The sequence below is a fragment of the Ruditapes philippinarum genome, unplaced genomic scaffold, assembly GCF_026571515.1.
Source record: "Ruditapes philippinarum isolate M1 unplaced genomic scaffold, ASM2657151v2 ctg53_1_1_1_1, whole genome shotgun sequence".
Taxonomy (NCBI): domain Eukaryota; kingdom Metazoa; phylum Mollusca; class Bivalvia; order Venerida; family Veneridae; genus Ruditapes; species Ruditapes philippinarum.
The window spans coordinates 47582-73525 of NW_026855612.1; the positions used below are offsets into that span (position 1 = coordinate 47582).

Here is a 25944-nt window from a genome sequence, read left to right on the forward strand (position 1 = left end):
AGTGCCGATCAAGCACTGTTGGCTTTTATTCAGTTGGTACATTATTTCCAAATTTTCCCTGAAAATGAAGAACGGGTTTTATCCAGATTGAAGTACAGACAATGTCATTTAAAATATTTAGTATAGCAACCGGTTTCAGATTTTTTTTATTATAATCATAGTGTTATCAATTTGATCTTTTATGATAGGTTTATAAGATAGATTATCTGGGGCTTTAAGATGATAAAGTTATAAACTATGAAAGAGATACTGTAGTCAGGTCTATTAATCTAGTTGATTACACTAGATACCTGTCATATCCTACCATAATTATACTAATAAAATCAGTAAATATATGATAAGGTTTTGCGTACATAGCTCCTCTAAGTTCATTTCCTGTCAAATATAACTCTTTTGAATGACTGTTTGAGGTTAGATTTAGTGTTATAATTTGTTTGATTTGATTATTTCATGATTAGAAATTAGCTTGTAATGTGGTCACATTACTTACTATTACCATCTATTCCCCATTGCAGTGTTAAATTCCTGTTTTATAACTATTTTCCTCTTAAGCTTATCGAACAGAAAGTTCTTTCCCAGTTTATGTGTTCATTAAAAATGTTTTTGTTCATTAGAAAAAAATATTTGTCTTTGTGTCTGCACTTGAAACAATGCTTTCCCTGTTTTGTGTGTTCACTAAATATACTTTAATACCTGTTTGTGTGTTCTTTAAAAAAATGATTTCTCTGTTTGTGTGTTTACTAAAAAAATGTTTTCCCTGTTTGTGTTTTCACTAAATATACTTTTCCTGTTTTTGTGTTCATTAAAAAGATGCTTTTCCTGTGTGTGTGTTCACTAAAAAAATGCTTTTTTAGTAACTGTGTGTTCATTTAAAAAATGTTTTCCCTGTTTGCATTCAATAAAAATGGTTACCTCCTAACTGTTTGTGTGTTCAATAAAAATGCTTTCCTTGTAACTGTTTTTGTTTAATTACAGAAAATGTCTGTTTTTCATGTTTTTAGAACAGTTAAGAATAGTAATTTAGTGTTTTGAATTGAAGTCAAAACATCACTTTGTTTACAACTTTCTACCTTTATCACATGTTATTGTTTGATTTTATTAACCTGTCAATTACATACTGATTACACGGTCAATGCACACAATATATTAATCTACGGTAGATTTTCCGTAAGTTTCGTGAGATGTACCCTGTACGATGGAATTTAATTTAATTTGTATATGTAAAGTAAGTGTACTGACCGTTATATCGCAATAGGGTAAAGTACGAGTTTATAATTTAAGTGCCAGACGTGTTTTAAGTTCGAGACCGCGTTGGTCCATGTTTTTTCCTTATTTATATTTTCATCATTTTTGAAGCTATATTTGGTTTTTGTATGTTATTATGTTTCACTTAATTTGTAAAGTCTATACTCTTTTTAAATAACATGGTTTAAGAATTCATGTTTAAAATTCATTCGGATTAAAATCAATAAATGTTATTACACACTTCAAATCGATTCATTTAAAATTTACTGAAAAAATAAAGAAAGAGTAGGCCTAAAACAATGTCATCACCAAGGATCGAACCAAAGACCTCTCAATTATCAGGCATTCACTTAACCGACTGTGCTATTGTGAATTAACGAAAACCTTCACGTTAAGCTGATGTGACTTTCAAAACACATGACTATATACTCCACATTAATTCTCGTAAACTACACGGATCAAACCGAAGTGGGATCGAATATTTAAATGAGTGCTATAATGTATTCATAATTGACAGGTCAATAAAATCAGACTATATCTTACATTCAGTGCTACTACTTTAACTTCAGTTATAACAATAAATATCACTTCTGATACCAGGGCTGATCAAAAATAAACAGGACTGTGACTGTCAATTGAAGAATTTTCAACCTATCACTTATTGTTATATATCACACTGAATCGTAAAACAATACCTGTGAACTGATGCTATATCTTATCTGATAACGCAAATAGTTTGTCCGTAACAGTGAATTCAAAAACCATGGTAACGCACACCCGGCGCAGTGCGTCAATTTGTGTCATCCGGCGCTTAATGCTGCGTATATTTTACAATATGGCTAAATTGGATTTCAAAATACGCCAAAACGTCATCAACCATATCTTTGACGTGTTAGAAAAAAATGACTTCATTTAAATCATATTTATATTTGCAATCACAATTCAAAGGTCACTTGTTAAAAAAAATACTCGCGTTAAAACTATGTCGTTGGAACGTCTCGGAAATCGATCAATAAGAAAAGTTTGTCAAAAGTAAGGCGAGAAACTGTTTAAAACGTAGAAAAGGATTATAACTAACAAGAGAAAAGTTCAAGTAAGCCAGGGCATAGTTTTTGATAAGCATAAATGATTAAGAAAGGGTAATAGACAAATAGAAAACAAGTAAGGGAGAAACAGAAAAATGAAATTTTCAAGGACGTTGGTGACGTCAATCGCCGAGACGTTGAAAATTGACAATCGATTGACTGCGGACATTGTCGGTGATGTTCGACAGTAGCTACGGGACGGTGTAGTCAACTCTAAGGATTTTAAAATGATAAAAGTTAATGCATTAATTACATATATTGTATTCTTGGTTTACAATTGTATAAATTATTTTATTAATTTACGCAGTAGTCTTATGGAGAAATTGTATCAACAATTTAACAGTCACGGTTCAAATTCGGCTATGCGTTTTATTTATTTTAAAATAATGACAATTTTGTTCTTAGTTGTATTATTCTTTTATTTTCTAGTATGTATGATACATTATCATTCAGCAACATTATTCATACATAATATAGTTTATTGCATGTGCAATTTTTCCAGCAATCATGTTACAATAGGAAAGAACGGGAGTTTGCGTAATTACAGGAGCTCTTTATCATCATCCGTTTTATAACAATACAATATTATACCAACTTGTACAGAGATATATATATAGGCAGTGGATAACATGTGTACCACGTATTGGCCTACTTCGTGAATGAGTAAAAAGCTGCTCTGTTAAGGACATTACGCTTGTGACGTCGTTAACGTCAATTTTTCATATATACCGTGCGCCGCATTGCTTTACATGTACATGCCAATGAAAGCATAACTTTTTTCTTTATTAATATTTCTTGTTGTTTTTTTCTGTATCATATAGGGGAAAGATTCCGATTTATTGTCATTGTATTTTTATGTAAATTCATTTATCAGTTAAAAAATTATTTACAAAGTCCGGATAATTTTTTATCATCCCTCGTATATATTTAAAATTCACCATAAAAATATTTGCCCTTTCTGAAGAGGAGCAAAATTATTTATTCTAGAGACATAATGTGCCTTTAAGGGTTCAAAAGGTAAGGAAAATATTTGGAGTGAAAAGTCTGGAATGAAGAAATGATGCCCAGTTAGGATTTACTCATGTATGCTATATAAATTGATGACTAGAGATAAAATGTTTTGAAGCTTTCTGTCGGTGAGAGATTTGTGTCTTGACAGGCTGTGCTTATCAGTAACCCCACATGCTGATCTTCAGGTGTTAAAATTTTAAAGACAGCAAGGAAATTTTGGGAACTGTTTAGAGGGTATAAAAAGTATTTGGAAAAAAAATGAAAAAAACCTAAAAAACTTTGATGGCTTGTCTGTGAAAATTAAACATCCAACAGACTGCATTACACACTCAGATGTGGTTTCTTTCTTTTCTTCTTCTTCATTTTGGTTTATTTACTGTCTCATTTCCATTGCCCAAATTTTCAATGCTCCCTTAACTGCCAGTTCTTTTCAGAGATACCGAGAGCATGGATACAGTATTTATAATGGACCTTTGACCTTTCTTTTAACCCTTAATTCATCTGCTGAATTTTTCAAATTGACCAGCTTCAATTATTTGACACTTCCCATTATCAGTATTTTGGATATCAAGATGATCATATCAATAGTGTACAGTATCATATATAATAACAAACCATAAAAGAATTATATATGGATGTTTGTTAGTGTGAGATACATGATTTGAGATGACAATATATACATCATAGCACTGATAATAAATAATGTTCTAGAACAAAATATTATTACTAAACTATAGTTGTTCATGCATAATTACTTAGAATGATGAATTTCTATTCTTTTACTTAACAATTTGAAACCCTCATGGAAAATGTACTCGTTGTAGACCAATCCACTTTAAGGCTAATTTCTTTTGATACCAACAGTTTAAGGGTTTAGTTGTAGGGTTTTATACTTAATACAATTAGATCACCACCCATACTCAGCAAAATTTCCACCAAGTTTAATAACTATGCAATGTCATGGGTTTTTATACTTCACACTCTTAGATGACCACCCATACTCGCAAAATTTCCACCTAGTTCCTTAACTATGTAATTTCATGGTTTTATTAATTTTATTAATTTATTTTTTTTTTTGAAATATTACTTTTCTTGTCAAAGGGTTGACGTGGATAGATAGTAACAACTGATGTTTTAACAGTAAAATGGTACTAAATGAGGCTATAATTAGCTGATGATAGATATATACAGTTGTTCCTTCTATCCATAATGCCCTGATTTATTGCTTTCTGTCAATCAGTATATTCATTGATAGCCGTTCTAGCATATATTTCTCTTGAAACTAACTTTTGATGGCGTTTTTAGCTACTTAGCTACTTTAAATTTGAAACCTGGCATTTTCATAGTCATACTAGAACTATAAAAAGTATATAGTTATGTAAAGAAACACTATTTTCAAAATTTCATTTTACTTTGAAATTATTATACCCCCACAAACGAAGTTTAGGGGGGGTATATAGGAGTCAGCTTGTCGGTCGGTCGGTCGGTCGGTCGGTCGGTCCGTCGGTCCGTCCACATCATGGTTTCCGGACGATAACTAGAGTTTGGAATGTGGTATTGTAATCAAACTTGGTATATAGCAACCTTATATGGAAACTCCGGTTGGTATTGCATTTGGACTCCCTGGGGTCAAGGTCAAGGTCACTGTTACTAAAAATAGAAAAATGGTTTCCGGACAATAACTAGAGTTAGGAATGAGATATTGTTATCAAACTTGGTGTATAGCAAGCTGATATGAAGACCTGGGTTGGTATTGCATTTGGACCCCCTGGGGTCAAGGTCAAGGTCACCGTTAGGAAAAATAGACAAATGGTTTCCGGACAATAACTAGAGTAAGGAATGAGATATTGTAATCTAATTTGGTGTAAAGGAAGCTTATATGAAGACCTGGGTTGGTATTGCATTTGGACCCCCTGGGGTCAAGGTCACCGTTACAGTGTTACTAAAAATAGAGAAATGGTTTCCGGACATTAACAAGAGTTAGGAATGAGATATTGTTATCAAACTTGGCGTATAGCAAGCCTATATGAAGACTGTTGGTATTGCATTTGGACTCCCTGGGGTCAAGGTCAAGGTCACCGTTACTAAAAATAGAAAAATGGTTTCCGGACAATAACTAGAGTTAGGAATGAGATATTGTTATCAAACTTGGTGTATAGCAAGCTTATATGAAGACCTGGGTTGGTATTGCATTTGGACCCCCTGGGGTCAAGGTCAAGGTCACCGTTAGGAAAAATAGACAAATGGTTTCCGGACAATAAATAGAGTTAGGAATGAGATATTGTAATCTAATTTGGTGTAAAGGAAGCTTATATGAAGACCTGGGTTGGTATTGCATTTGGACCCCCTGGGGTCAAGGTCACCGTTACAGTGTTACTAAAAATAGAGAAATGGTTTCCGGACATTAACAAGAGTTAGGAATGAGATATTGTTATCAAACTTGGCGTATAGCAAGCCTATATGAAGACTTTGGTTGGTATTGCATTTGGGCCCCCTGGGGTCAAGGTCAAGGTCACCGTTACGAAAAATGGTTTTCGGACAATAACTAGAGTTAGGAATGAGATATTGTAATCTTATTTGGTGTATAGGAAGCTTATATGAAGACCTGGGTTGGTATTGCATTTGGACCCCCTAGGGTCAAGGTCACTCTTACAGTGTTACTAAAAATAGAAAAATGGTTTCCGGACATTAACAAGAGTTAGGAATGAGATATTGTTATCAAACTTGGCGTATAGCAAGCCTATATGAAGACTTTGGTTGGTATTGCATTTGGGCCCCCTGGGGTCAAGGTCAAGGTCACCGTTATGAAAAATGGTTTTCGGACAATAACTAGAGTTAGGAATGAGATATTGTAATCTTATTTGGTGTATAGGAAGCTTATATGAAGACCTGGGTTGGTATTGCATTTGGACCCCCTAGGGTCAAGGTCACTCTTACAGTGTTACTAAAAATAGAAAAAAATGGTTTCCTGACAAACTAGAGTTAGGAATGAGATATTGTAATCAAACTTGGTGTATAGCAAGCTTATTTCGAGACCCCAGTTGCGATTACAATTAATTGAAATATTTCTTTGTACACCGTTGATAGTTTGTGTTCAAATTTTTCTTCAGACTACTTTTTTTTCAAAAAGTCAAAGTTGTTGGTGGGGGTATTAATCACCTTCAGTGATATGTCTAGTTTATTAAAGTTTTTTCTTCTGACTATTTTCAATGTTTCATTTTACTTCGAAATTATTTATTTGCCTAGTGTTCAAGATGATTTAATTAGTTAGTTTAACTTGATTGTAAATTTGTTTAATCTTTCATAGGGCTTGTAAACTTTCATTTTTAGTCATTTTTTAGATTTCCAAATTGAATGTATATTCAACAATTTCATTATCACTAATCCCATTTTCATTTGGCAAGTGTTTGTATTGGTCAAAGTTAAATTTACAAAACATGGATTAAGTTGCTTATTGAAATCACTTGCCCCTAACCACTGATAACATTAATTTCTTTAATAATGGGACACTGTTCCACTAGCTAATACCTGGATAATCAGACAGGTCTACATTGCTAATATTTGCCTGAACTAATGCACAGGACTGGTGTGGTATAGGGTCTTTCTTCACTAGTAAAAGCTAGAAATTGAGTAAATAAACAAACTGTAATCACGAAATCCACACAACATAGTACTCTGCTATGAAAGTACGAAAGTAAGACAAAGTAATACATGTACTTTGTTGGAACCTGAAACCCAGGCAAAGATACTTTATATTAAATCCTGAAATTTAGACAAAGATAATTATACACTGTTGGATCCAGAAACACAGAATAAATAATATGCTGTTGAATCCTGAAACTCAGAAAAAGTAATACACTGTTGAATCCTGAAACCCAGACAAAGATATTTTCCTGAAATTTAGACAAAGTTATACAGATCCAGAAACTCAGAAAAAGTAATACACTGTTGAATCCTGAAACTCAGAAAAAGTTATTCACTGTTGAATCCTGAAACTGACAAACAAAATAATACTCTGTTGAATCCTGAAACTAAGACAAAATAATTGTTGAATCCTGAAATTAAAACAAAGTTATCCTGAAACTTTGACAAAATAATACTCTGATGAATCCAGACACTCAAAGTTAAACTGTGTTTAATCCTGAAACCAAGACAAAGTTAGACTCTGTTGAATCTGTAACAGTAAAGAGTCATTTTTATAAAAAATCATGTAAACAGTAATGAACATACTTTATTTCATTTTCTTCATTTTTCAGGTCTAGATTTACTGAAAGGATTACCTCATTCAGACCTGGTTAAAATAGGAGACAATCCAGAAGTGAAGGCATGGTCATTTCAAGATAAATCAAGGGAGACGATTCATCTTGATCTTCACAAAATACATCATAAAAAGACAAGGGAGCTTACTCTAGAATTCATAGGATTTTCTCAAAAACAGTCAATATCGACATTATTCGGAATCTATTTAAAAAAGAAAAAATTACCACTTGCTGAAATTAGTTTAGATATTTTGAAAAGAAGGATAATTCTTCGTTACCTAGGTAAAACATCATTCCAGAGGGTGACCTTGAACTTTGGTAAGGAATTAGTAGACTGGAAGGTTTTATCTGTGGTTTTAAGTGAAACACATTTCACAGCGAGGCTAGGGTGTGATGTGGAAAAATCTATAGCATTGCCTCAAAGGTTACAGAAGATCTCAAAGCGGGCATTTGGTGTTTTGGCTAGTGACAAATATGGTGATAATAAATTTCATGTAAGTATTTTAATTGGCAGTAAAAGTTACACCTTCAAAAATTTGGGTATATTTGGCATAATTTCATTACTAGTTAGGAAAGGAAGCATAATAAATTACCGTATTTACTCACCTGTAAGATTGACCACTTATAAGATGGGGATCCTAATTTTGTCCCAAAAATGGCACTTTTTGCTAATCTCCTCTTATAAGACAGGTATTATGGAGGGATGGGGGCAGCATAAAACCCTTACTATTAACATAGACCCATCAATATGCTGAGTATGATTAATGGTTGACATTAAGATAATGGTAGTGCTCTCATGAATTGGCCTATTAAATAAGGTGCTTTGAATGATCATGAACTGACCCAATAAGTTCCATTTTATTGGCTCAACTTTCCAAATAATAGGGAGAGCTATTGTCCTCACCCAGATGTCGTTGACACTCTTTGATTCAGATTTTGTGTGCAAGTTAGTATCTGCAAAACAACTGAAGGGAATAGGTGGAATCTTCAAATACTTACTTCAGAGCATAAGAGGAGAAAATGTCCAAGGCCCATAACTCTAACATGGATTCTGATAGAGTTATGGCCCTTTTTTGAACTGAAAATTCTCCAATATCCAGGCTCTTGTTTAACTATTAAACCTGACTGAGAATATTTGGGCACGCTGTTCTACTGGTAGCTATTATTATAGTGAACAGTCCTATTGTCATTTAAATTTGACCAGATAAAAATAGTTTCCTAATTTGACCCAGTAATTACTGATCCATCATCATTTTACTCAATAAATACATTGTTATTGTGATTTGACCCATATATTATGGTGCTATATAGATATGACCCAATAATCTAATAAGTATGATGCTGTTTAAGTAGTGCTCTAAATATTTGGCCAAATAAATATGTTACTATGATAATTTGACCCATTAAGTATGTTGCTATGATGATAATCAGATTTGACCCATTAAGTATGTTACTATGATGATAATCAGATTTGACCCATTAAGTATGTTACGATGATGATAATCAGATTTGACCCATTAAGTATGTTACTATGATGATTTGACCCATTAAGTATGTTACTATGATGATTTGACCCATTAAGTATGTTACTATGATGATTTGACCCATTAAGTATATGTTACTATGACAATTTGACCAATAAAGTATGTTACTATGATGATTTGACCCATTAAGTATGTTACTATGATGATTTGACCCAATAAGTATGTTACTATGATGATTTGACCCATTAAGTATGTTACTATGATGATTTGACCCATTAAGTATGTTACTATGATGATTTGACCCATTAAGTATGTTACTATGACGATTTGACCAATTAAGTATGTTACTATGATGATTTGACCCAATAAGTCGGTGTGTTGCTATGATGATTTGACCCAACAAGTATGTTACTATGATGATTTAGCCTTTAAGTAGGTTACTATGATTATTGGCTCATTAAGTATGTTACTATGGTGATTTGACCTAATAAATATGTTACTATGATAATTGATTCACTAAGTATGTTGCTATGGTGATTTGACCCATTAAGTATGTTACTATGACGATTTGACCCAATAAGTATTTTGCTATGATGATTGGACCCATTAAGTATGTTACTATGATGATTTGACTCAATAAGTATGTTGCTATGATGATTTGACCCAATATGTGTGTTACTATGATGATTTGACCAAAGAAGTATGTTTGCTATGATGTATTGACCCAATAAGTATGTTACTATGATGATTTATCCATTAAGTATGTCACTATGATAATTGGTCCTATGATGATTTGACCCAATAAGTAGGGAACTATGAATATTTGGCTAAATAAGTATTCTCCAATGATACTTATGAGTATATCGAGATGATGATTTGAATCAATGATTATGGGGCTAATGATTTAACTCCATGAGTATTGGTTGCTATTGATGATTTACTCACACAGAATAGATTGCTTTGGTAATTTGACTTAAAAAGGATGTTGCTATGATTACTTTTACCCATACTGTGGGCATCAACATCTACAATACACTTTGGTTTTCCATACCAGCCCACTTATTTCTTATACCATTTTAGGTATTACTTTGAAACTTAAATACCTATTTGTGACCTTCATACAAGAGGACTTATTAATTCTCTCTAGTATTTTACCTGAATTATGGCCCCCTTTTTAGTGACTTAGAACTAAGTACAATTATTTGTATCTACCAATATTATTGCTTAACAGAAGTGATGAAATCTTTATTCATACTTTGCCCTATCCCTTCACACTCAGTATTTTATTATTTTGTAGGGAGCACTGTTTCAGGCCAAGCTTTACACATATGCCATCAAGAAAAGCCAACTGCTATGTTCTCAACCAGGTAAGGTCATTTTATGCTTCAGTAAAACATCTTTAGTGTTCTTCTCTAAGAAAATTAAGTTTATCCCATAACACAGGAATGTGAAAATAAGGTCAGAATTGTGAATCAGTTATACAGAACTGGCAAAATTTGGCCAAAAACAATAAATTGTGAATAAGTAAATAAATGCTGAACTGGCAAAATTTGGCCAAAAACAATAAATTGTGAATAAGTAATGCTGAACTGGCAAAATTTTGCCCAAAACAACAAATTGTGAATAAGTAATGCCGAACTGGCAAAATTAAGCAAAAAACAACAAATTGTGAATAAGTAATGCCGAACTGGCAAAATTTGGCCAAAAACAAGTAATATCATGTGAGAAGACAGTCTAATGTTTTTGATGATGAATCAAATTGATAGAAATGAATAAGCTCAAATTGCTGTTAAGTCTCATTATACAAATATTTCCTGTTCTGAGCGTCATAAAATTAGGGTCAATTGTTGCTGTATTAAGGATACTTGTCCCAAAGGCAGGTTAGCTGACAGCCCAGTTAGACTGTATTTAGGACAGATATTCTCGAGACCCTCTGCCTCAACATTTTACATATACCCAATAACAACAACTTCACAACTTTTTTTAGTATAGGCTAATCCTTTGTAGCAATAAAGTTCTTCCTGTACTTACATTCTATCAAACTTTACATGATTTGATTAACCCAACCCAGTGGTTAAATGAAGAAGAAATAACATGTAGCACATGGTTATAATGAAACATCATTTTATCAGCTAATTCTGCAATTACCAGCACATAAATTCATCCCTGCATGCCCCCACCTTTGATTTCTACACATACTTCAGTTTCATTATAGAAATTATTTAAGCAGCCTTTATTCAGTCTTCACAGCATGCCTGTTCGAAATCACCATGTACCCTTTGATAGGGGTTTTATGTTGAAGGTAAGGGATAAGTATGTTGAGGTTAGTTAGATTACTTCCACAAGACTTTTTTATGTTCACGGTAGGTGGGTGAATTTGTACAATCAGTGGAGCAGTCTGTATTATTCCTACTTAGATTATTCACACTCAGGCACTTAAAGTATTCCCTCTCAGTGGTGGGATTTTCCGTAAGTTTGTTCCTCACAGTGGTATAATTTGTTAGCTACATAAAGAACACCATGTGAAGACTGGTACAAACCAAAAGTCTTTTCTATTTTGTTTGAAAAAAAAATATGAGAAAATGAGTCGAAATAAAAAAAGTCGCTGCAAAAAAAGTTTAACTACGTTTTACAATACCGTGATCTTTATGAATATGAATTCTGTTAAAAAAATGTTATATACATGTACAGTCATGTTTATATTTTCACCCCCCACACCCCCTCCCACTCTCTGCCCCCAAACAAATTTTGAACACGGTAAACTGGAGTCAGTTAAAATGTTAGCTTTTTTTTAGACCTGACTTTATTTTGTATCATTTATCATATTGGACACTATATTTTACATTTTTTTCCCCTCAAATCAGTTTAATATGCAAAGGTTGCTTCTGTCAGATTTTTTCCCAGACATTATCACTTTATTATTAGCTCCAATTGTTTCACAGTAAAAAGTCAGAGCTTAAGTATTTGTCATGTCCCGCCCCTCTTGTTGGTGTCTGTGTGGGTTCACCATTGTTTCATAAAGCTTCTCTCAAAGCTGGATACTTTAAACTTAGTATGTGTATGAAAATGTGACACCATTTCAAAAGGGCAAATCATCCTTGAATTAAGCTCAGTTACTTTTATATATAAAAAAATATTGTACTCCAGTAGGGTTTACATTTATGATAAGGTCCACTTCTAAAAAACAAAGCTCTCCTCTTCAAGCATGGATTCAAAATTTCTAATGGGCAGACAACCCTGAAGTCATTTTTGCTCAGTTTTTGCCCATAGCATAACAGTTTCATTGTTTTTTTTTTCATTTATGTTTGTTTTTGCTTTCTTGTATATAAAATTTCACAGATATTTTTGATCATAAAATAGAACATTATTTTAGGATTTTACCATGTTTTCATCTATATAAATTGCCAATAAAATTTCACCTCAACAATTACGCAACAAGTATTCTGTTAAGTCAGCTGTTTCCAATTCAAATTCTTTAAAAAATTGACTGTTTTTCATTGTGTTTTTGGAATGTTTACAACTTTAAAGTTTTTCGAAAATTTTTGTCAAGTGCTAACAGGGAAAAAACACATTTAAATCATCTGCCGTGTGGGCAGAACACAGAGTTTTCAATCACCAGAAAAAAAATAGCAGAAGACCTAAAATATAGATTTTTTCAATTTTTCTTCATGACGATGATGTGTTTAAATTCTAATAGGTGAATGAAGTACCTTATCTTTTATTTTATTTATCATATTAAATTTAATGGGTTTTGTTACAAAAAGATGTTATCCGCAACTCGAAACCCGGCAAATGTGGGTTTTTCCCAGCTACTGTAATGCATAGGTATAAACATACTTTTACTGTTATTGTTTAACAGTGAACTGCCCGTCACAATAGATTAGTCAACCTGTTGCGCTCATTTTTGAAACGGTAACTGTACAAGTTTGTTTGTACCCATGGATTCGCCTGGGAAAACACCAAAATATTCTTAATTCCGGGAGTCTATTAAGAACATGTACATGTATTAGAGGTCAATAACCTTGCAAAATTAATAGATTTCCCTAACATATAATGCCATCATTATAACTTTCTTAACTCTATATTTTCCCTTTTTCTTAATGTTTTCCATTTTCCTGTCAAAGATAATGGGGAAAAATAAATTCCAGGAAATTATAAATCCATGTTGCTTATGGTATTTTTTTTTTATTCATAGTTGTAAAATCTTTCTCTAAGTTTGAAATATGTCAAAAAAAGAAGTGCTTAAAAAAAAAGAAGTGCTGTTAAAATTCAGGTGAAATAAAAAAATTTAATAATCCAAAGACTACTGGAACATTGTTTTTAAAATTCTGAATAATAAATAATGTATGTTTTAGACATTCGGCCATCAGACGAGCTCCTGTATTGTTTTTTGTTTCATTACTCTTCTTTCTAGACTTTAAATAGCATTTCTTCATCAAAAGTTTTACAAGTCAAGGTTTACAGGTGAACATCTACAAATTTAAAATATTTCATAATTTTTTTATTTGCAGCAAGTTTTTTATTTGACGAGAGTGGTTACCTTGGCGATGAAGCTATTAATGGGGACAGAATTCTACTATTGGAACAACAAATTACCCTTCTCAACAAGCTTGTCGACTCTTTGAAACAACAGGTAAATTATGCATTTAAAAATCCAATTGCAGGGGCGTCTGTGGCCGTCTGCTTAAGGTCATTGATTTCAAGCCACTTGCCCCATACAATTGTGACTTTGAATCCCGAGAGAGTCTATGGATTCTTTCATGTGAGGAAGCTATCCAGCTAGCTTGTTGAATGTTGGTGGATCTAACTCTGATGCCTGTCTGTGCCTGAATTATGCATGGAAAGATAACTGAGTTCTTCCTCCACCAGTAAAGCTGGGAAGTTGTCATATGACCTATACTGTGTGGTGCGACGAAAAAACCCAACCAAACAAAAAAAAAAAAATTAAAATTGACTTTGAATTTGTATAAGAAATATGCTAAAATTAAAGAGAAAAGACAGCACTACCATAAGTACAAGTATTTAGCCAAATTAGCGACTTCAGGATCATCATTGTCCTCTTTTTTTCATATTTACAGAATACAGAACTAGGTAAGCGTATAGCAGAATTGGAGACATGTTGTGACACAGAGTGTGAGTTTGAGGGTCAGATGTTTGAAGAAGGGGACACCTGGAGTCCTGACAAATGCACTGTTTGCATCTGTAGAGTAAGCTAACTTTGTTGGTAACATAAAACCTTACCACACTAAAGATCTTAAAGGAACCCCACTGATTTCCAAAAACATAAAAATGTAATATCTGAATTTCTTACATAGAACCTCTGGGAGACTTAAAGCAGCAAGATATTCAAAAGAAAACCAAGAAATGAATTCAAAAATAAATTGAAAATTATATTTTTGTGCTATTTTTAGCCCTTTTTGAGTGAAAAGCATTGCAATTTTTTCAATTTCATGTCATATGTCACAATTAGAATAAATATTTTTGAAAAATGGAATGAGCGAATGGTCTAAAATTTTGCACTCAAGTTACTAGTTTAGACCTCTTTCAAATGAAACATTGATCTCCATCATGTCACAAAACCTCAGTGGAGTCCCTTTAAATGGACTTGCTTCATCTTTCATTCTGGACAAAATCACTCATCATTCTTAGGAAAATTTTCCCTAAGTACTGACTGAATAAAGTACAGTGTAGACCATGATCAGATGGTCCAGCTGTGTTGACTGATCTTGGTCTGCACTGTTCACATAGGTTATTTTCTGTAGCCACCAGACAACCTGTAGAGTTAATGACAAACCATTTTTTTGGACCTAGATATGTGCTTGAAGTTATTCCAGAAGGTGTCCTAATCTGTTCTCACAATGCTGTGGATTGTGGAATTTATTTGCAATTCAGTCATTTCAAAGGTTTAGTGGAACCGTTATGCAATTTTCTTCCAATAAATTTGAAAAATACATGATGTTGAACCAAATTCTCACTTGAGACATTTTTCAAAATTTTTTCCTCTTAAAATTAAGGCTGTTATGAGAATTTTAACATTACACTAATTAAGAAATGCAACATCTTACTATGTGCATAATGCATCTCACTAGGTAGGGAAGTACAGTTTAAAGACCCCGGCTTGCAAATTGCAGGTCGCTTATGAAATTTTAATGATCTAAATTTTTGGAATGTTATTAAGTGAAACAGATGCTTCAAAAATAAAGTATAAGTGTTCTCAATCAACTTGGCACAATGTTCTAGAAAAATTGGTTCAGATCTTGTAAAATTTTTAAATTACATGTATATTGGAAAAAGGCTTGTTTAAAAGTTTTAATATCTTCAGGTAATTTATATTAGTCTGAGAGAAATGATGTAAAATATATAATAATCAGGTCAGCTGGTAAAAAATTAAACATGGATGTAGGAATGGTCGTTGGAATGGAATGTGTCTTTGTCATTATTACAATTCTTTAAGTGTGAATGGACCTTTTATATGTTGACCACATTATTGGATTGACTGATCAAGTTGTTAATCTTTTTGCTCTCTGATCAATTCATGGCCACATAGATACAATTATCTGTAGACTGCCTGATCCGGTTATGGCCATGTAGATAATTAATCCCTGAATTGATTGATCAATTCATGGCCACATAGATACATTAATATTTAGACTGCCTGATCTGGTTATGGCCACATAGATACATTAATCTCAAGATTGCCTGATCAATTCATGGCCACATAGATACATTTATCTCTGAATTGATTGATTAATTCATGGCCACATAGATACATTAATCTCTAGACTGCCTGATCAATTCATAGTCACATAATTACATTAATCTCTAGACTGCCTGATCAATTTATGGCCACATAGATACTTTTATCTCTGAATTGACTGATTAATTCATGGCCACATAGATACATTTATCTCTGAATTGACTGATTAATTCATGACCACATAGATACATAATCTCTAGACTGCCTGATCAATTTATGGCCACATAGATACTTTTATCTCTGAATTGACTAATTCATGGCCACATAGATACATTAATTCCTAGTCTAGCTGAACAAGTCATGGTCACATAAATACATTAAACTCTGCATTGATGGATCAAGTTCAGTGTCAAACTAATAATAGAGAAGACCACAAGTTATGTCTTTGCATGGCACTTTATAGACTGTCAGATTCTTTTTTATGAACACTTAAGTTTCAATTTTCTGCATAGAGAGGTTTATTGAAAAATTCCTTTATAATTTAATTTTCATTCAAAATTCAAAGAAAGTACCTAATATACCAATTGAATGTTAATGTTTTAAATTATTTATTGTAGAATAGTAAACCAGATTGCCTTCAAAGAACAGATATACCATCATGTCAGAGTAAGTGTCATTTTAGTCACATGTATCATTCTTTATATTGTTGCCAAAAATTTACAGCTCATTGGCCAGTCATCTGAGATATTGTTTGCTTTTGTTGTATTTTGGCAATGAGTAAAGATATAGTGATTTTGTATTTCCTGTTAAAATATTATTAAAATAGTACTTTTGCTTACATAATTCTTCTTTTATAACAGTGCTTGATCGCAACAATAAAAAGTAAAAATAGACGTATATTTACAAAGCCATAGTGCTTGAAATAGTCAAAATACATTTAATTATTGTATATTTTCATTTACTATAGAAGAGGGTTTGATACAGAATGTTGCAGCAGACACTAAATCACAAGATGCTGGTTTATACTAGATTATTGTTCACCACTTTTAAATCATAAAGAAGATAGTTATCAGGCTCTATTTTCACAGTTTATTATAGGTTAACAACAAAATTGACTACATTTTGTTTTATAAATTTCTTCATATGCCAAGTTTGAATATCTTTACCTCTTTAGAAGTTCATTTTTAAAATAATGACAAAATTTTGAAAATGATCTTAAATCAACTGGTCCTATACTTTCAGCTCCATGCCAGATAAATCCATGCATGAACTCGGGTCAGTGTGTTTCTTTCGATACAACATCAGCTGATAATTTCCAGTGTCTATGTCAGCCACCTTACGATGGTCAGTTTTGCGATCACAAAGAGAACCCCTGTGTGTGGCCGCGTGAGTCGGGAATCTGTGACCAAAATCTGCTACGATTTTATTATGATGTAGATCTACAAGAGTGCCTTCCCTTTAATTACACAGGTAATAGTTACTCAAGATAATTACCAAAATAATTTATATTTGATGGGTTGCCTTCGTAAAAGTTATTAACATTGTCAGTTTCGAAGAAAAAGTTGAGCTATTATGATCACTGCGTTATCTCTGTCATAGAAGTCGGCAAAAACTTTAATGTAGGTAGCCCATTATCCAAACATTTTTATAGTTATCAACATGAAACTTATGGTAGTTAATTATCATGACATGGTGCAGCGACAAGGGACATGATTTTGAAAGCTATATTTTTGGTGTTTAGCCCCTTGTTATTTTAGAATTTTTGTCAAAATTGGTTACAGATTGTTGTTGCCTTTAACAGATGAGCATTTACACCGCAGTGCTCTTGTCAGTGAGCAAAAGGCTTTGTTTCCTGGACTTTTGGAATACCATTTGGATGATTGTACAGATATTTCAACTGAGCTGCATGGCTGTTTTAACATTGTCTTGCCAATTAGTAAACAGTACTATACAGTGACATAGTCCCAATTCGTCCTCTTATTTATAATGGATACAGCAAACAGTTTGCATTGAAGAGGAGCTTTATATCAATTTTATTTAATCTTACCTCATATTTGGAATGACCAGCAAATGACCACTAGGGGAGGTAATGAATGTTACTTAAAAAGCATCAATTTAAAGTAAAAGAAAAAGGTGAATATACAAGTGTGCATTATGTAACTCTAGTTATTTCTAAAATTCAGACACACAATTATAATTTTTATAATATAATAATAGGTTGTGGTGGAAACATAAACAACTATGAGTCATTTGAGGAGTGTCAGGGTGTGGCCGTAACCGGGGCATGCTGTTATAGGCAGTTCTCACGCAAGATTGAAGATATTATGATTGATTCACAAATGGAGACATTTGGATGCAAGGTAATGGTTAAAAACTTCTTGATCCGTAACCTGCTTATTTTTTAATGCACTTTTCCAGCTTCCATTTTTTCAAACTGTCCATTATTAAGCTAGTCATTCTACCGCATAAAGCATTAATGCATATTGCACGGATGTGTAGGCTGGCCTGGCTCTATACTAGTGGCAAATGGTTCTGGCAGATTGAGGGTAATTAGCATCAGCTTTGATGACATCATACTATGACATTAGCTTTTTTTTGATGATTTCATGTGGATATGATGCAGGCATGTTTATGATTGTTTAATGTTTATGATATCATCACTCTGAGATCAAACATTTCAGATTATTACATAATATTATGGCCAATATATTGCTAGTCTGTAAGACTGATTGTTGATCATTGAACTGAAGGATCAGGAACATTCACTGGAGGATTTAACTCAGGGGCAAGTCGTTGTTTCCTTGAGCAAGAAACTTTACACGTATTGCTCAGTACTGGTTGGTTCCAGGAACAGATTTGAAAGGGTGTCTATAAGCTTATAGCTTCCTACACAATCAAACTAAAATAAATTCTGTATAAACCAACTCCCTTGCCTTTTATCATAGTTTGATCATAGACCTTTCTATTTAAATTATGTCAGAGTTAAATCATATATACCCATAAATGCACAGTGCATTAACTGGAGAACAGTTATTAGTGACTTGCACCCTAGTTACCACACTGTCTGTCAACTGTTGATTGGCTACATGATTTCTGGGGTTTCAAATTGTAACAACAGGAAAATGTTATATTTTTGCCTATGATAAAAAGGAGAAAGATCACTAAAACACTCAGCAATTGAATTTATACTTGGGGGATGGGGGAAGCTATTCCCTCTCATACAAATCAGATAGCCTTGTGTTTTGATGCTCTTTCTATTACTCAATCTACTTAATCTACTGTACTTTTATTTCTTTCTTGTTTTGAAAAACAGATCAGAGAGATAAACAAACCTTTTTCTCTTGATACATGAAATGAAAATTTGTATGTGTGTGGGTGTGCGTGAGTGTGAAATTTACTTTTGTGTACACATAACATTGGAAAAATAATTTAATCATTCATGGCAGAGGTTTCATAACTTTTTTCAGATCCTGTTTCTTAAAACTCTTGGTATTAAACAAAATGGCATGTTCACAAAAATGTTTTCCCAACACCAAGTGTAATACAAATGCTTAACGCTGACTGATAGTCAATTAAAGGCAAATTTATAATGCCTATTCACTTTTACTATTCTTATTGTGAAAAAGCAACATTTGTGTCACAAGTGTTCTTGTCTAATGCATTTTGTTTAAAAAAGTTTATTGAACTTAGTGTTAGAAATGTTTGTATATAAACTATAAAGTGACCTGTATAAATTTTTGTAGATTAAATATTTCCATGAAATTACAATTCACGCTATATCATTTATATGTTTATCTTTTCAAATAAAGGAAATAACTTTATCAGAATGTCAGTCAACACACAGGCAGGTGGTTGGTGACAGAGAGTTTGAGGTGATATCATTTTATCCTGGGGTGACATGTGACGTGGCTGGGTGCGGCCGGGGCGAAGCTGTGTGTATGATAGATGACCGACGGTATGAAATCGGGGAGAAGGCAGTGTTGGGTTGCCAAGAATGTACCTGTGAGAGCTCTGGCCAGTTTGTTTGCAGGTTATTAAAAATTTTAACTTCCTTTATTATGAAATTTCTTCTCAAAAATTAACAAATCAGAATTTTTAATTCATGAATCTGGCGAATTACTGTGAAATTCTGATTGTTCTTGAAGACTAAAACTTTTCTTTGACTTAATGAATATGTTTTTGTAGATTATTGTTTTTGAAAATTTGTTCAAAAACCTTTAATAAATATAAAACTTTTATTATGTCTATTTCAGTTTGTATTATGTCTATTTCAGTTTGTATTATGTCTATTTCAGTTTGTATTATGTCTATTTCAGTTTGTATTATGTCTTTTTCAGTTGTTCACAGAAAGCTGTCAGAAAAGAAATTAGAGATATGACTGAACAAGAATTGGCTCAGTTCCATGCAGCAATACAAGAGCTTCGTCTTGTTGGCCCGGATAATCCTTGGGAAGAATTCCGTGATATATACATGAGGCACACTATGCATTCTAATGGCGGTCCGTACTTCTTACCCTGGCATAGAATATTCCTGCGTAAACTTGAACAACGTCTCCAGCAGATTGACTGTAGTATTACATTACCTTACTTTGACTTTACAACAGATATTGGTAATTTTGAGGAGTCGATCATCTGGCAGCCGAACTTCTTTGGTGGCAACGGGGTTGATGGTTGTGTCGCTGATCATCCATTTGGTCCTACCGGATCCTGGAGACCATGTATCATGAGGAAATTCAATTCTGACGTTAACCTTCCGACACTGATAGAACTATCTATCGCCCTCGCAAGTGATGATTACAATGAAATGAGTATGTGCCTGGAGTCGTATGTATCGTATATTCACACATACATTGGAGGCGATATGGCAACACGTGCTGCGTCTTACGATCCAGTGTTTTACTCGATTCACGCCTACATAGACATGCTGTACTGGTGGTGGCAAAATAAGGACGGCAACAAATTCAAATATCCCGCTACATTTGCCAATATTCCCATGGTCCCCTTAAAATATCCCCCAAGTCCCTTTCTTGACCTAGAACCCGACTTGTGTGTCATATCTCGGGCCCCAACCAAGGTTGTTGACTTCCAACAGATCATATTTATTTTTTCTTTTTTTAAATTTTTAATATTGTAGATGTCATGACCAAAAAAAAAATTTTTTTTTTGAGATTTGTTTTTTTTTTGCCATTTTTTGTGACCTTTTCTATTGTTGAAAAATTTAATTTAAGATGTTATTAAAAAAAATGATTTTTCAAAAAATTTTTCATTTTTTAAATTTCCTCAAAGGTTCTCCATGCAATGTCACCTTGGATGGTCGGGATAATGGCAGAAATCCACCAAGAGGGGATGTAACTCCAGAAGGATCAGGAACATTCACTGGAGGATTTAACTCCCTTGGTTATAATGCTGGTGGCTATGACAGAAGAGGCTTTGATAAAATGGGATTCAAGAAGAACGGTAAGACAGTAAATGTCTATAGTGGGTCACAAGGGCTAAAATAGCCGTCCGGTTATCTCAATATGTAGAGCGTTGGACTGTGAATCAGGTGACCCAAGTTTGATTCCCGGATAGTGCAGGTCACTCTCATTGTGATTGATCATGAAATCCTTTCTACGGCCCATTTGCCTGTACCCCTGTGGCATGTACAAAGGTTAAAATTTAAAATTCAAATGTTAAAGGGCAAGGTTACTGGTAAACTGTTTTTGAAAACCAATAAAACCATCACCACAAAGGCAAAAATAAATCTTAAAAAAAATCTGAAAAAAAATAATTTCAAGTGAAACTTAAAAGGATAAATCTTAGGAAAATAAAAAAATTTTCTCTGAATTGAAAAAAAAATTTGTTTATATTTCAATTTTTAGCTAATTTTTAGTGAAAAGCACAATGCTTTTTTTTTTTTGGGACAAATTTTTCACAAAAGAAAAGATTTTTCGGGAAAAAATTTTTGGGGGAATTTTAATCGGGAAAAAAACTCAGTGGAGTCCCTTTTACCTAAACTCTATTATCCATTTTTTAAAGATTTATTTAAACTTGTGGGAATTTCTCTATTAACATGCTACAAACTAACCTACTCTGCATTTAATTGTCTCAAATGGTCCTTGCCTCTTCCTCAGCATGTTTTTTCTAGTTTGACACAGAATTATAGCCCAGGAAGCAGAGATTTTGAATTAAATACACTTTAAGGCAGAGGTACATAAAAAACAAGAATTTTTTGGTTATGCATGTACTTTAGACACTTCAGTATATACCAGTGTTTGATTTATTCACAAATTATTTCAGGATATAACAGGGATGGATTTAATAAGGATGGATATGACATTGACGGATATGATCGTTATGGTTACGACATAGACGGTTATGATCGATATGGTTATGATGTCGAGGGTTGGAGTAAAGAAAACACACCAGATGAAACCGGAAGATACAACGCGTATGGTTTAGACATGAATGTTTGGACAGGAGGGGTAGTGATTTGATTTTTTAATAAAAAACTATTACAATCTTAATCCCCTTTTCTTTTGTGAAATTTTTTTTTAAGTGAGAAGTGCGTAATGGTTAAAGTGTTGTTTGCCCAACCCAAAGGGGGTTGTCGTAACCCAAATTTTCAGCTTTGGGGTACATCTAATTTCTTTTAAAACACAGTATTATTATTTCAAAAAATGGCCATAAAAATAATTGGTTTATGTAAAAGTTTTTTTTTAAGAATTAAACTCAAATGGATGTGTTTAATTTACTGTGTAATAATTGTTTTGCCTATTTATAAACGCATATTTACAGGTACAAGTACATGTAAATTATTATTACCAATATCTTACAATATCTTTGTCTAGGAGTGTTTTATATATTTTCATAATATGACATAATTATGGTTTCCTTGTATTTTTCGTTTTCTACCAGTTTATTTTCATAAAATGTTAAAAGAAAATGAATATCTCTTATTATGCCCTGCATTTGTCTGTCTGTTGGTCCGTCGGTCTGTCTGTCCCTCGGTCCGTAGACCAAATGGTTTCCGAGTGATAACTAAAGAACCCTTAGGCCTAGGAACTTCAAACTTGGTATGGTGATTGGTCATGACCAGCAGATGACCTCTATTGATTTTTGGGTCAAGGGGTCGAAGGTCAAGGTCACATTGACCTTGTAGGTGAAAACGGTTTCCGATCAATAACTAAAGAACGCTTAGGCCTAGGAACTTCAAACTTGGTATGATGATTGGTCATGACCAGTAGATGACCCCTATTGATGATTTTGGGGTCAAGGGGTCAATGTCATATTTGACCTTGTACTTAATGACGGTTTCTGACCAATAACTCAACAACTGAAGTTGCCTTGGTTGATATTTTAATATTAAACTAAAAATGCTTTAGTATAACACATTTGAAGGTCTTATGTAATATAACAACTTGGCTGTCATTAATGAGGCCTACATGAGTCATAAAATATATGCATATATTATTTGGTAAGATTTGTAATAACTTAAATTACTGCACACAACCTATGGGGTCACAATAATTATTACCTTGTGACTAGTCATGACCAGTAGATACTAGATAACCCTTATTAATTGTTTGTTCACTGGGTCAGAAGTCATGCATAATAACCTGATCACATGACTAATTGGCTGCCGATAGGGGGCATACATGTTTTACAAACATATCTTGTTCTATTAGGCTTTCTGTCTAAGCGTGTACTTCATTACCATGCTTACAAGAAAAATATTCTTTTTCATTCATTGTATTTGCATATTCAACCCTTACTTCCTATATTCATGATATAAACTTCCTCTGCTTTGAATATGGAAAGGTCCACTTTCATCTTACAGGGTTTTCAATATCAGAAAGTTAAAATCGATTGATCTCCCTGCAGTTTTAAACTTGTTTATTCCTTTAATTTAAAACAAAATTCATTAACCATTACATTTCAGGCTACACAACAGACGGTTATGATCGTTATGGATTTAGAAGCTCAGGTTTAGATGCTCAGAGGTGTAACTATTTCTACAAGGGACCTTTTGCCACTTTACAGTCACGAAAGATTTGGAATGTGCTATTGGTGCAGTCGAAAACATTCCTGATGAGCTTGGCAAGGACCTGCCCGGGTCTCAAACCTCTACCGTTCAACTGGTTACAACAGTACTGGATCACTGATATTAAAGATGTGACAGGTTTTCTATCTTATTCAAAATTTTAATGTTTTTTTTAAAAAGGGGGGGTTCCTCGAGGTTTTGGGGGGTGATTCTAGGGGGCAAGTTCGAAGATGAAACGCCTCGGCAAATAGTTTTTTTGGGCTAAAAAAATTTTTTTTTAAAAACTTTTTTTTTAAACATCTATTTTGGGTCAAATTTTATCCAATATCCTGGAAATTGCAGGAGAAAATTTTTTTGTGAAAAATTTCTTTAAAAGGTAAGTTCGGGAGAAGGGGTCATTTGGGGCCCCAAAAACCCTTAAAAAATTTTTTTAAAAAAGAAGCCCTAAAAAATAAAAAAAATCTTTGGGTCCCCGGGGGTTTTTTTGAAAAGGGAAAAAATTTTTTTTCAAGTTTAATTTCGTTTACAGTTCAAAATTAGTCACATTTCCAAATTTTTTTGGAAAAAACCTTTTTAAAAATTATCAAAACATTTTGATTCATGTCATTATTTTTTTGGAAGGAAACTTTCTTTGTTTTTTTAAAATCCAAGCTTTTGTTTTACCTATCAAGCATTGAAAATATCCGAGCATGCTCTCCTACTAACAGCTCTTGTTATGCCCCAACTTCTTAGGGGCAGCACATATAGTTTAGCCCTTGTCTGCTCATCTGTCCTGTAGTCATGCTCTCATGAGTGGCTATAGCCACAAGTGAAATATGATATTTTTCATGCTACACGATGAAAATAAATTATGTATTTATAGAAAAATTTTGAATTTTCTGTTTATTGTTAACATTTTTCTCTTTTTTGACATTACAATTTGAAAGACTTTCCCTGAAATTTTGTGAACTGGCAGAATTTTAAAGAAAGTAGTCTGGCAAGACACCAGTGAAAAAATGAAAGTATGTTTCATTGCAGTGAAAAATAAATTTTTATAGTGAAAATACAGAAAATGAAAATATGCATTTTATTTCATCAATATTTCTCTATACATATTTCATTTACAAGTATATAATAAAAGTTGATATCTTGTATTTTATATATAGATATGGTTAAGGTAGAAGAATCGGACAGCCAGGTAAAAAATTCAGCCAGGTTTTGTTTTGACATTGATGACTTTGTGAACCCGTGCAGATGTGACTCTGATATTGCAACATGTGACAACAACCCATGTGTGACAGATACATGTCCGTCTTACCCAGAAGCAAAATGTCGGGTAGATTTCTGTGGCGTTTGTAAGGCCAGATGGTATGTTACTGGCAAAGAAGTTGACTGCTTTGAGGAGAGAGGTAAAATATTTTGTTTCTGTTTTATTTTTCATTTGAACTAAATTTGTGTTTTCCGAAATAAACAGTCTTTATCTTTATTTACCAGTGATCTTGGTCTCTGTCAGGAGTACTTTCATAAAGAGCAGAACAGTGGTTAAGGTGCCCCTAAATGTTTTCATGTGCTCTCATGAGGGGAGGACCAATGATGTTATGTTTTAAGATATTCAAATAAGCTTCAAGCTTTCTACACAATTCAGCTGGAATAAATTATGTTTCAGGGGAGCGGTGGCCTAGCGGTTAAGGTGTCTGCCACTCAACCTCTGGATCATGTGTTCCAGCCAATATTGGGGTCACGACCATGTTTCTTTATATGATACCAGTACTGGTTAGTTCCAGGAAGTGGACTTAAAAGTGATTAATATAAGTTGCAAGAACTTGCTTTACAATTGAGCTTAAAAAAATATGTTTAAAACAAATTATATTTAATTAAAGTGACATTATGCTGATTTTTTCACTGTCCATTTGGGTCAAATTAGTAATATATTAAAAACATTTGGCTATTATAATGTTGATTTACCAATATTTGATAATGAAAAATGTTTATTATTCAATATAAAAACTGCAAAAATAATAAAAAAGGCTACCCCACTCTTTGTAAGAAATGGACGTTATCTATACATTCTGAACGCTATTTATAGAAATTGCCACCTGTTGACTGACCCATTTACATTTGGCATTAATTTTTTTAAAAAATTTAAAAAAATAGAATTGAAA

At 33.1% G+C, this 25944-nt stretch overlaps 2 protein-coding genes across 2 annotated transcripts in view; both read left to right on the forward strand.

Annotated features, from left to right (window-relative positions):
- LOC132743894 (uncharacterized) overlaps positions 1-22256 on the forward strand; it is a 43445-nt gene extending 21189 nt beyond the window's left edge. Inside the window, exons 2-12 of the mRNA XM_060732488.1 lie at positions 7598-8094; positions 10382-10451; positions 13596-13717; positions 14163-14291; positions 16399-16447; positions 17024-17251; positions 17999-18141; positions 19591-19811; positions 20119-20798; positions 21067-21237; positions 22060-22256. Coding sequence (XP_060588471.1) covers positions 14235-14291; positions 16399-16447; positions 17024-17251; positions 17999-18141; positions 19591-19811; positions 20119-20798; positions 21067-21237; positions 22060-22256 — 1746 coding nt within the window. The 5' untranslated portion in view covers positions 7598-8094; positions 10382-10451; positions 13596-13717; positions 14163-14234. The remainder of the gene's footprint in view (positions 1-7597; positions 8095-10381; positions 10452-13595; positions 13718-14162; positions 14292-16398; positions 16448-17023; positions 17252-17998; positions 18142-19590; positions 19812-20118; positions 20799-21066; positions 21238-22059) is intronic.
- A 1452-nt stretch (positions 22257-23708) lies between these two features.
- LOC132743895 (kielin/chordin-like protein) overlaps positions 23709-25944 on the forward strand; it is a 146143-nt gene continuing 143907 nt past the window's right edge. Inside the window, exons 1-2 of the mRNA XM_060732489.1 lie at positions 23709-23941; positions 24949-25191. Coding sequence (XP_060588472.1) covers positions 23851-23941; positions 24949-25191 — 334 coding nt within the window. The 5' untranslated portion in view covers positions 23709-23850. The remainder of the gene's footprint in view (positions 23942-24948; positions 25192-25944) is intronic.